Source organism: Pelobates fuscus, chromosome 11, assembly GCF_036172605.1.
Source record: "Pelobates fuscus isolate aPelFus1 chromosome 11, aPelFus1.pri, whole genome shotgun sequence".
Taxonomy (NCBI): Eukaryota; Metazoa; Chordata; class Amphibia; order Anura; family Pelobatidae; genus Pelobates; species Pelobates fuscus.
Genome location: NC_086327.1, coordinates 15,661,704 through 15,674,824, shown reverse-complemented (window position 1 = coordinate 15,674,824; position 13,121 = coordinate 15,661,704). Strand labels below are relative to the sequence as shown.

General features: G+C 41.8%; 1 protein-coding gene across 1 annotated transcript; it reads left to right on the top strand.

Moving 5' to 3' along the window:
• The first annotated feature begins 340 nt into the window (after nucleotides 1-340).
• LOC134578114 (lens fiber membrane intrinsic protein-like) lies at nucleotides 341-12,544 on the top strand. The gene is made up of 5 exons (XM_063437111.1): nucleotides 341-400; nucleotides 8,113-8,294; nucleotides 9,273-9,410; nucleotides 10,051-10,173; nucleotides 11,956-12,544. The coding sequence occupies exons 1-5, from the start codon at nucleotides 387-389 to the stop codon at nucleotides 12,072-12,074; spliced, it is 576 nt and encodes a 191-aa protein (XP_063293181.1). The 5' UTR covers nucleotides 341-386; the 3' UTR covers nucleotides 12,075-12,544.
• The last annotated feature ends 577 nt before the right edge of the window (nucleotides 12,545-13,121 follow it).

The window sequence follows — 13,121 nt, the reverse complement described above, 5'->3', positions numbered from 1 at the left end:
ACGTGTACATTGGAGAATCGAAATATTTGACTTTTACAATAACATTGTTATTAGTAATCGCTAATATTGGTAGATTGTAAAATATGGATTAAGGGCTGATTCTAATGTGTGTGTGTGTTTTTATTAAAGCTACTTCACATTCTAAATTGCTATAAGTAAATCCCTTTAAAAGCTGGGAAATCAGTAAATGGTGTAAAAACCCTTCTTCCTTTTTTCCCGATACCTCTTGCACTTTACCATCAAGACTTATGAAACTATTTCCTATTGATGTCAAGGGTTACACAAAGCATTTCTGATTGGGACACATCTCTCTCTATATAAATATGAGCTCACACAATTTACACGTACTATTCTCTAAAGATCACTTTTAAAGAGGAACCACAAACATGACCCGACCAAGGTATTGTAACTGATTTGTCCTGTTTTTTAATTCTGAGTATCTGGTACAAATTTAGCCAAAGCCACATGTTACTACAGCTCGTGGCATAGTGGGGAGAGAATGTAAACAAACAATGTATTAAATGCTGAACATTCTAAGACTAAGTGCTACTATCTGCTTGGTGGATTTGGGTATCGGAATATGTGTAAGATCTGTACTGCATCAAACCATATTAAATTGGTCAGATAAGAATTATCCTGACGCAGACCGACATCTAGCCAAGGGCTTTATTTTCTAAACAATGAATTGTGAATAGAAAAAAAAAATAGTCTAATATTTAATATGTGGGGTTAATATGCAGGGTGGCAGCTTGTTGATCATTTTGAAATGAAGAATCATTTTATTCCCACAATTTGTGGCATAGCTGAAGAAATTCTTTGAATTGGGGTTTTAACCTTCTTTTAGATCAACGTGATGGATTTCATTCTATTCAGAGCTAATATCACTATGTAAATATAAACTGGAAAAAATTGTCCCTTTGTTTATTTTTTTTAAGTAACAAAATAAACAAACTTGAAATGTTGAATTAGTTGAACGCTGCTCTTGTGACCCATAGGGTAAACTAACCCCATTGAGTTTATTTGATAAATGCCAGTTTGTAGTGAATTGAAAATCAAATTGCAAAATGTGTCCAGAATAGCAGATTTGGGCGCAGAGCTCGACTGTTTTAGCCAACATTTTACAAACCGAATTTCAATACATTCCGGTTTCAGTGTTAAATAAATAATGCTCATTGTCAGGGATATTAACTATCCTGTCACTAGTATGGGACTAACGAGAGATTTAAAAAAATTTGGCAAATAGTCTGATACCATTTTTTTCAGCTTTTTTTTTTTTGCAGCATGATTTTTTTTTTCCTGCAAAGTTAAATTTAAAATTTCATTTCAGAATTCCTGGCTTAGAGAATTAGAGATTTAAAAATAAGCTGAACAATAACATTCATAAAATAAAAATAAATTCACTTTAGTAAATTAGCTTGTAAAAATACCAGATTAATCCGAATTAAAATCCAGATTGAAAAATTGGGACCATTTTGCCTACATTTTGCAAATTAATTTCATACAATTTGCTGCTTAGTAAATAAAACCATTTGTTTTTGTTTTTTTTATTTAAAGTATATCCTGCAATATTTAAATATAAATAGCAATACAAAAAATACATAAATAATTAGTATTTAAACTGGCAAAGCTTTCATTATGCAGAATAAAAAGATATGACCACATTTTTATGTAAAACCCGTATTTTAAAGGTACTGAATCTAATAATTTAATATATGTGTACGTGTGCAGTAAACTAAATTCCTCCTGCCACAATATTTCTACACAACAAATAACACTCTCTTCTGTTAAACAGAATCTACAATATGGTTTATTCTGAGGCATAAATAACTTTATTTTTTTATGATCGAAATGTTTTATTTCAGTCGACAACAGAACAACAGCTCCAGACTCAAAAGTATTAATACAACATGGGCTACTCCTTTATTTGTCCAGTCTAAACATACAACACATATCACAATGAAACAGTATTGGTCCATTTTGTGCAGTTTAGAGGAGTTTTATCCATCCATGCGTTCACTAGGAATAGGTTGTTTATAGCCTAAATGTACCTACAGTCTAAATTCTAGGCCAGCGGGCTTTCCCAAACTCCGGCCCTCCAGATGTTGCTGAACTACAACTCCAATGATTCTATGAATGACATAGATAGGCTGAGAATCATGGGAGTTGTAGTTCAGCAACGTCTGGAGGGCCGGAGTTTGGGAGAGCCTGTTCTATGGGAATCGCTACAGCTAAAACTATTCAAATAAGCGCCAGAACAAAGTTTGTACTGTCAATCAATATTGGTCCCCATTTACCCACCTGCTGAATCTTGGTTTTCTTTAAGTGTGCCCAGGTACGTATGGCATAGAAGGGTCCCTCTAACAGTCAACCTAGGGTTATGACAACTGGTTAAAAAAAGAAGGTATTTTTAGCATGACCAGAAATGTAAGTATTCATTTATAAGTTGCATGGTTCTCATACGTCTTGCTGCTGGCTATTCCTGTGTAAGAGAACTAGGATGAGCGACAAATGACTTGTTAAAACCTTTCACACCCAGCTGATGATTCAAGTGAATCTAGAGACTGTAATGAGAACATTGTGCAACATATTGCATGTGTAACCACATTGTAACTGATCTCATTAACAGGAGGTGCCAGTAATGGTAGAATAGCGCCGTTGACAGTGTGAATACAATACAATGCATTTCACAGTATAAAACCACTGCACAGTCACATATAGTTACAGACAATACATAGAACAATGTCCAACAAATTTGAGCAATGAAAGGTTTCCTTCAACTATAATCATGCAGTAGCTCAAGGGATAACATTGGCCGCCACACATGTTAAGTTAACAGCAGCAAGAAAATGAATAGTTATCTATCTAAGAATATTTCCCACATCATATATGAAAGGGGCACTCCAAGCTACAACACCATTACAGATAACTGCAGATAACTGATTTATTTTCACCTACAGTGGGGTGGCACCAATCCTGCAGTTTAACCCCTTAAGGACACATGACATGTGTGACACGTCATGATTCCATTTTATTCCAGAAGTTTGGTCCTTAAGGGGTTAAAGGTACACTATAACGTCAGTAATACAAACGTGTTTTCCTGACTCTATAGTGTTTAAAAATCATGCTAGGTCCCCTGCCCCTCATTGCCCCCCCCCTCCCTCCCCCTTAAATAAGCATAAAACGTAACTTTATTCCAGTGACGTGCCGGTTTGACGGCGCTGGCTCCATCCTAATCTGCCTTCTTGGCTGAGATCATCAGCTGAGATCATCAATTGACAATCTCAGAATGGGAAAGCATTGGATTGGCTGAGATCGTCAATTCTGATTTCTGAATCAATGCATCTCTATGTGGAAAGTTCAGTACACTGAACGTCAGTGGTGCACATTGTGTAGCACCAGGGCCGGACTGGCCCACCGGGATACCGGGAAATTTCCCGGTGGGCCGCGGCAGCTGGGGGCTGCGCTGGGAATGTATGTGCCACCGGGTGGCTGGTCCGGTGGCACACACTCTGAGGGGGCCGGCCGGCGGCCGCATTCCACACTGGAGCCGCCGGACCGGGTGGCAGCCTCGCCGGTCCGGCGGCACTCCTGTCACTAATGCTGGGGGCTGAAGGAGGAGGGAGGAGCATGTCTCTGTACCATGCTCCCTCGCGGTTCCCACAATTCCCAGCACAGGAACCGCGAGGGAGTATGGTACAGAGACATGCTCCTCCCTCCTCCTTCAGCCCCCAGCATTAGAAATGCCGCCGGACCGGCAAGGCTGCAGCATGAAATGTGGCTGCCCCCCCTGACTCCTCTCAGGTGCAGGGCCGGCGCTTTCATCAGGCCACCAGCTCCCTGGGGGCACCACAGAGGAGAGCCTGCTGCTGAACAAGCCGGCAGGAAGATAAAAAGATTTCCCTGACCGGGCGAGGTGTCGGCCGCCCCCTCACTTTCCCTTAATAGAGCAAGACCTGGCAGCACTAGAAGTCTCCCTACCAGGTCTTGCTGTCTGTTTGCTGGAAGGAGTGCTCGGTCCTGAATAAGAGGAGGGGATAGGGAGTAACAACACGTCCCCTCCTCCTTCTACTCACATGCTGTGGGCTCCCTCCCAGCACTTGGTAAACACTGCAAGGAGGAGCTGTCTGCAGGAGGAAAGATTACTGCAGAGGCATGCTGCTCAGGGGCTGGAGGAGAGAGAGAGTGACCACACACCAGAAAGAGGTAAGTTAGAGCAGAAATAACGGGGGATTGAGGAGAACAGCTAAGGGGTGATAAGAGAAGGAAGTGGAGTGATAGTGACAAAGTAAGAGATGACATACTCACAGGAAAGAGAGAGCCCTGGACTGTGGCTCTGCCTAAAGCTGAACATTTCATTTAGGCATAGCCACAGTCTAGGGCTCTCTCTTTCCTGATTCTAATCCCCATTATTGCCCCTAACCCCCCCCCCCCCCCCCTACAAATTTGTAACCCCACTACAGCAACCACGACAGCACCTAACCACGATTACAGCTCAAAACACCCCACCCCACTATTGCCTCTGATCAACCAATACTGCCCCTGACACTTACACTACAGGTCTTGACCCACCCCTACTGCTCCTTATATCCATTACAGCCCCTAACCCCCATGTACTGCCTGAGATCCCAATCAACAGCAAACCCCCAATACAATTAGAGATAACCCTGATTCTCCCTTCCCATCTTATGCTAAATGGAAATTCCTCTACTTTTTACATGTTTTTCCTACACCTCACACATATCACTCACAGTGGCCCAAACTTTTCACTCATGGCTACTCACACAGCTACACATAAAGATACCACTCACATCTACCCACATGCAGCCACGCACATCACGCACAACTATAAACAGAGCCAGCCTTATACATCACGCACAGAAATCCACAACATACACCTAACACATAGCTACTACACTTACAGCCACCCTACACAAGACGCACACCCACACCACACATCCACTCAACATTTTAATAAATATTCACATTACATAATATTAAAAGAATAACATAGGGGAATAATTTCCTGGTACACATCCTACTGAAATACACTGCACATCCCTATGTGCAGCATGTAGTGGCCTTACTGTAATCTGGGCAAATAAGCAGAGATGGGTGAGTCATATGGTTGTTACGTCACAACATAGGGGGGGCGGCAAATTGTTTTTTTGCCTAGGGCGGCAAAAATCCTTCCACCAGCCCTGCTCAGGTGGGTGGGGGGGAGAAAGGTAGAGGGTTCAGGGAAGAAAGAGACAAGAGACAGAGGGGGGAGAATAGAGAGACAGAGGGGGGAGAATAGAGAGACAGAGGGGGGAGAATAGAGAGACAGAGGGGGAGGGAGAGTGCCATAGGGAAAGGAGGGAGAAAGAGACAGAGGGGGGAGAATAGAGAGACAGAGGGGAGGGAGAGTGCCATAGGGAAAGGAGGGAGAAAGAGACAGAGGGGGAGGGAGAGTGTCATAGGGAAAGGAGGGAGAAAGAGACAGGGCGGAGAATAGAGAGACAGAGGGGAGGGAGAGTGCCATAGGGAAAGGAGGGAGAAAGAGACAGAGGGGGAGGGAGAGTGCCACAGGGAAAGGAGGGAGAAAGAGACAGAGGGGGGAGAATAGAGAGACAGAGGGGGGGAATAGAGAAACAGAGGGGGAGGGAGAGTGCCATAGGGAAAGGAGGGAGAAAGAGACAGAGGGGGAGAATAGAGAGACAGAGGGGGAGAATAGAGAGACAGAGGGGGAGAATAGAGAGACACAGGGGGAGAATAGAGAGACACAGGGGGAGAATAGAGAGACAGAGGGGGGAGAATAGAGAGACAGAGGGGGGAGAATAGAGAGACAGAGGGGGGAGAATAGAGAGACAGAGGGGGGAGAATAGAGAGACAGAGGGGGAGAATAGAGAGACAGAGGGGGAGAATAGAGAGACAGAGGGGGAGAATAGAGAGACAGAGGGGGAGAATAGAGAGACAGAGGGGGAGAATAGAGAGACAGAGGGGGGAGAATAGAGAGACAGAGGGGGCGGGAGAGTGCCACCGCGAAAGGAGGGAGAAAGAGACAGAGGGGGGAGAATAGAGAGACAGAGGGGGAGGAAGAGTGTCATAGGGAAAGGAGGGAGAAAGAGACAGAGGGGGAGAATAGAGAGACAGAGGGGGAGAATAGAGAGACAGAGGGGGAGGGAGAGTGCCACAGGGAAAGGAGGGAGAAAGAGACAGAGGGGGAGGGAGAGTGCCATAGGGAAAGGAGGGAGAAAGAGACAGAGGGGGAGAATAGAGAGACAGAGGGGGAGGGAGAGTGCCACAGGGAAAGGAGGGAGAAAGAGACAGAGGGGGAGGGAGAGTGCCATAGGGAAACGAGGGAGAAAGAGACAGAGGGGGAGGGAGAGTGCCACAAGGAAAGGAGGGAGAAAGAGACAGAGGGGGGAGAATAGAGAAACAGAGGGGGAGGGGAGAGTGCCATAGGGAAAGGAGGGAGAAAGAGACAGAGGGGGGAGAATAGAGAGAAAGAGGGGGAGGGAGAGTGCCACAGGGAAAGGAGGGAGAAAGAGACAGAGGGGGGAGCACACTATGCTGGCGCGATGCATTATGGGGCTGGTAAATATTTTTTTCCAGGGCTGCTTTTAATTCCCAGTCCGGCCCTGTGTAGCACTGCCCCAGTAAGCACCTCTAGAGGCTATCTGAGTGACTGCCACCAGAGGTGTCCCTAGGCAGTAATGTAAACACTTCTCTTTAAATAAATAAGCCGACAGGGACATAATAGACTCACCAGAGCCACTGCATAAAGCAGTAGTTATTCTGGTGACTATAGTGTCCCTTTAAATACAGTAACAGGTTCAATTAAAACAAGGGACTTTCCAGTACAAGACTTGATAATGGGGATTTATTAATTTCTCGTTAACAACATTAATTTGATCCAAGCTGGATGACAATGATTGGTTCTGCATATCAAATAGCAAGATGGAAGAATAGATACATACAGCATATTACCAAAGAGGGTAGTATCCTCACTACTGGTGTAAAAGGTTCCTTCATGGTAAAAGAGCATGCTTAGGTGGTGTGTGTTCTCAGATGATTTAAGAGACACTCCACTGTCCAATTAAAAAAAAATAGATAAATAAAAAAATCACTGTTTAGTAGCTATGCCCCAATTACATCATCTCCCCCCCCCCTTCCCCTCCCCCCCCCCCATGGTAGTATATCTTAAAACATATCTCCTATCTGCTGCTTTTGCAAGTACCACCTCCCCCGCCCCCCCACCACCACTTCTTCCCCCGCCCAGACTTTCTGTGATTGTCCAAAGACAACATTCCCAATGCAACTAAATGAGAAGTCTCTGCACCGCAGGTGCTGTTGGCAATTGCTGCCTCTTCAGTTTATCTCCACTGAGCTAAACAAACCAGGAAACAACATAACTGGTTGTCTGATTGACAGCTGGGGGGGAGGGTTAATTTATAAAGTGCCAGTTTCTACTGAAATATTTATACTTACATACATTTTGTCTCATTGTGCTTTAATAATGTCCAGATTACAACCAAATTGTCACAAGGGTTTTTTCTGTTTTTTTTCTGGTAATTGCTGAGATTGTTATCAGAATGTGTCTTCTCTTACAACATGTATTGCTGGCACTCTAAAGATCCCTCTAATTAACCTAAAAAGTGCCAGTGATTAATATACATTCCTCTATATTCTAGGGCAGGAGTAGGCAACCTTCTGCACTCCAGATGTTGTGGACTACATCTCCAGCATTATGGCTGTAAGAGCATTATAGGAGATGTAGTCCACAACGCTTGGAGTTCTGGAGGTTGCCTACCTGTCCCACTATATCTAACATTGCTCTCATCTACCTCTTCTTTGCCCATTGTGATATTTCACTCCATTCTCAATTATCCCTCCCCTTCTTATCTTATTTTGTGTTCCATCCCCATCCCCTATACATCTTCAATTAATCCAATACCAATCTGTTCCCCAAATTAATAAATCCCGACTTTCATTGCTTTCTGCCATACTTTCTCGACTAACTATTCCTCGTCCCCCTGCTGCCTTATCTCTTTCCCAATTTAATTGGATTTCATGCACAGCCCATGCACCCAACTTAACTTTCACCCACTTCCCAATCCTTCCTATTGGTAGTGGAGATGCGTCTTTCAAGATGATGGCTGCGGTAGCCGCCCTGGTAACTTTCAGCAATCTGTGCCTGCTCATCGCGTTGGTATCTAATTACTGGATCTATGCGAACGGACGAGATGGTGTACTCTATTTAGGAATCTGGAAAGGTTGCACTGTCGATCAGTGTTACACACAGACAGCAGGAGGTAAGTGAGATACTTTGCGGCTCTTACAAAATCGCTTACAATCAAGATTTCAATTCTCTTAAATCCTTTTAGTCCAACAATTCACTTACAAAAAGACACAACAGATCTTTATTATATCAGCATCAAGTTGAAGTCAACAAATAAGTGCAGGGTGGCCAACACTGTTTTCTCAACAAGAAGAGACAACATTAATTCCAAACTCTAGGAAAAAGGAGGAAAGGAGGAAAAGTAAAAACCTAGCCCACATAAAAACACTGTCATAATGTACTGCACAGGTAAATTGGCTGGTCTTATGGGTTGATGGGGCCGTACGAGGAGATTTGTCAACCTTAGAGAGAATAGTTAAGTTGAGATATTATAATTAGGAGGCGGCAGCAGGAGTCCCAAGCTTCAATGACCAATAATTGATCCAAGGATTCCAAATTGTAAAATATTTTGGCTTATTACCACCCACCCACCAATGTAACTCATCCATGGATCTTGAGTCCTCCATCTGATAAACCCATTGCTCCGCAGACAGAGGTGGAGTTTCCTAAGAACTGGGACCAAAACATTAGCTTCATTCAATAGAAACCATAGTAATTTTTGTTGAGCTACATCGGTGAAGGAGTTGAGCCACCCCAGTAGAATTTGAGAGTGGGAGAGGGTGGAGGATAGGGGTAAAATCTGTTTTACAAAACTAATGACTATATTTCCTTCCAATATAGTTGAATGTTTGGACAACACACACACACAGATTTATTCATTAACATGTCAACAAATAAAAGAAAGCAGTGAAAGATTATTTTATTATTATTCATGAAAATAAAACGAACCTTGGTGGGGATTAATTCCGGTCTTTAACATCCCAGTAAATAGGTATCTGCTTCTATTAAGCATCGAGCTGGGGAAAGGTTACTGAAAAGTTGATGATGACTATGTTCCGATGAAACGCTCACAGTCATCCTTCACCCTTGTTCGTTCTTTTTTCTTTTTTAGTGTACATGAAGACTATTTTTATAATTACCTTCATGTTGGCTGTTTTACTCAATGTGGTTGTTGTTCTGAACTTCAAGTATGAGTTCTCAACTATTAAAGGCTACAAAAAGTATGTGGGAAAACTTATGTTGATTTTTGGTGAGTATGAGATACACTTTTCAATTATTTTCACACATTACTAGTTATCTCTAAAACATGTTATGAAGAGGCTCTTTATTTGGATGGATTTGTTCTCATTCGCCATTCAGAATGGGTCAACAAGGATCACACAGTGGCATTACTGACCTACCATATGTAAATTGGAGCACGTAAAGAAATGGACGGAGTGTCTGGATGCTAAATATTTGAAACATGGACATATTTTGGGCTGGAAAAGTGAATTCTAGAGTTCCAATCCAGACAGCTTTCCTACATAGTCATTTTTTTAGTGTACTGGTCCTAACTTTGGAACTATATAATAATAATAATAATAATGTAATAATAATATTGTCTTAGGACTTAGGACCATGAAACTGTGTGATAATATACAATCCTCTCCCATAATTGGTTTAGGAACATGGTAAATACTTTAAAAGTTTTTTTAAGGCTTCTTAGAACCGTAGACCCACTGATTTTACTCCAGTTAATAGCATTACTTACGATATTTCACTCTGAGTATGAATTCTATCCTATGAACAAATTATTGTCTAGTTTCACTTTTTGTGCATAGTGCTATGATAGCCTACAGACCAACGTATGTAACTAGAGCATGCCTTTGAATATATGTTTTTCGTTGCAGCATTTCTCGAGGCTACTGGGATGACACATGCCAGTATTCTATTCATTCTCTCAGTGTTCTACAGTAGTTTGCACTATGCCTATTTCGTAGGATGGATCGCTGTTGCATCGGCCTTTGCTGCTGGTACGTTTGTTTTCTTTTTGAAGTTTAAGTGGAGGTACCAAAGGAAAAAATAGGGATTGAATCATTTGAGTTATCTCTAGCTGGGCCCTGGATTCTTTTAGTTAATACCTAAGAGGACAATTCTTACGTTTTCAATTGCAAAATAAATTAGGCACCCAAGCAGTGTCCAGGGTAACTTATTGTAACACAAGCAAGGTTTTAGCTCATGAAACAACCTTTCTGAAGTCTTAAGCTATGGGAAAGCCTTGTTTTTGGATCTTAAAATGTGTTGTGTAACAATAATTGAATTACTACAGTAAAGGAGGAGACTATATTTAAAGGAAGAAAAACTACCACAACAAGAAGACATAGTCTTAAATTAGACAATGTGACGGCAGATAAGAACCATTCGGCCCATCTAGTCTGCCCAGGTTTCTAAATACTTTCATTAGTCCCTGGCCTTATCTTATAGTTAGGATAGCCTTATGCCTATCCCACGCATGCTTAAGCTCCTTTACTGTGTTAACCTCTACCAATTCAGCTGGAAGGCTATTCCATGCATCCACTACCCTCTCAGTAAATAAATACTTCCTGATATTATTTTATATCTTTGTCCCTTTAATTTAAGACTATGTCCTCTTGTTGTGGTAGTTTTTCTTCTTTTAAATATAGTCTCCTCCTTTACTGTGTTGATTCCCTTTATGTATTTAAATGTTTCTAGTATATGCCCCTTGTCTTGTCTTTCCTCCAAGCTATACATGTTAAGATCCTTTAACCTTTCCTGGTACGTTTTATTCTGCAATCCATGAACCAGTTTAGTAGCCCTTCTCTGAACTCTCTCTAAGGTATCAATATTGCTATCTTACATTATAGAAACATAGACCAAATTAGAGTATTTAGAAAATTGGGCAGACTAGATGGGCCGAATGGTTCTTATCTGCCGTCACTGTCTATGTTTCTATTGCTGCCTGGTGTTTTGTATGAATCATTACTGAAGAGTGTGACCAACCCAGGTCCAATTTACACCAAATTGTTGTCTACCTTTTCCTTCACCTGAAAACCATCACAATGAGGTTCCTCTGTTATAAAAGGCTGTAGTATGGTGTTGGTAAGATGTACACCAAAGACACAATAGTGTTTCTTGGCTTTATGGCTGCATGAGATTTGCAGTTGCTTGCTGGGATGACTTGTTGGGTTTTATAACTCCTAGTGCAAAACACCAAAATGTGTATGTGTGCTAGCAACCAAATGTGCTTCTACTACACAAGAAACCAATTTGGGCTTTTGTGACGGAGCTCCAGTACTCCGACCGAGTACCTCTGCCAAGTCTGCTTCCTTGTAGCTATCAGGGACCCTGGAGCACTTCAGACCCAGTCGCCAAGGCTTGACTGGGATCACTGAGAGCCTTTTCCACCCTGGACCAGGCTACTGTGATTATAGCCCTATACACATTTTTTATCAGCAGATTATATCCCTTTCCCCAAACACCAGACGACACTTGGTGAAGGTTAAAACAGCAACTAACTTTAATAGACGTAGCACACATATTTAAGCCCCCAACAGCCTCATTTACATACAATAGGGTGCATAGAGCACTATAGAACAAGGAAGGGTGGGGGCAGACAATAGGAAGGACTGATGTGAGATTGAAGAGGGACAGGGCAGCTAGGAGACATGTAGTATCTGTCTTCAATCCCCAGTGATGGTGACTACCGTCGTAGCTTTATAAAAATAAATAAAGAGGAAGTTTAGGTCTTGTTCAGTGAGTGGGAATTATACTAACAGTTGTTGTTCTTTCCTTAGGGGGTTTGAGCTTTTACCATGGCCATATTGAACCAGAAATTGAGGACACTCCGACGACAGTTCAAGGAACCACCACAGTCAAATCTGAAAGCCCCCCTCCATATTCCGTTATGCCTTAATTCAATGAAGCACTGTGTACCAACCATCAAGCCAATAGACTTCTCCTAGTATTGACATTGTTGGACAGCACAGTTATTGTTTTACATATTGTTAGATGGAATCCAATCCTAAAACACGAGGTGATGTGAGAAGATTCAGATATTCTTGATAATCGGTGATGAAAATTCTATGGAGCAAAATATCTATTATTCTATGATCTGATGATCTGGATCTCATAGCATAATGTATTAAGTATGTTCATGTACCATTAAGATGTCTTTATGCCTTTAGCATCTTCAACAAAGGAGGATATTTGTAATATTGCTATTAGCCAAACTCAATCCATCCATGCTAGGGACCACAGGACGGTCATATTTTGCCACTTTTGTCCCCTGTATTCCTATAGGTGATGATAGTAACAAAGACAAGTAAGTTAGTGGCCATAAATAGTTTCTGGTTAGTAATCCGAGATTCTGATAAGGAGCAAGCACTACTCAAATTAATGCCTCAATGCTTTTGCCATTCCTGCATTATATTTAAGGACATTCAGGAGTCACTGCAGAGGGAGATGTGAATTTGAAAGATAAACCTAAAAGGATAGAAAGCATGAATATATATTGATAGTGTTAATAATGCACAACCCATGGTTCCGTGGAGAAATCCAATCCTACTCTGTGTGTTCCTTGATTACATTACGTTACAAGGGGTTTACAAATACTAAAAGCAACTTCCTTTGTTCCAACTGCAGTTGCAAATGTATTGAGCAACAAACAAAGAAAGACGTGAGCATGCAATCTTTAATAAAGTTAATCTTTATCCTGCCTTGCAAACAGCAGACTGGGAAATTTAACACAGCAATACATGTGCAATCGTGTACTTTTACATGCGTGTACAGCACTTTCGGCATACTGAAATATCTGATGGCTGTTCACAAAGAACAGTTATTTTATACAGCCGGACAAACTACATGCATTTAATTTTTTTAATTACAACTTAACCTTTATGTAAAAATATACTTTAAAGGGACACTATAGTCACCTGAACAACTTTAGCTTAATGAAGCAGTT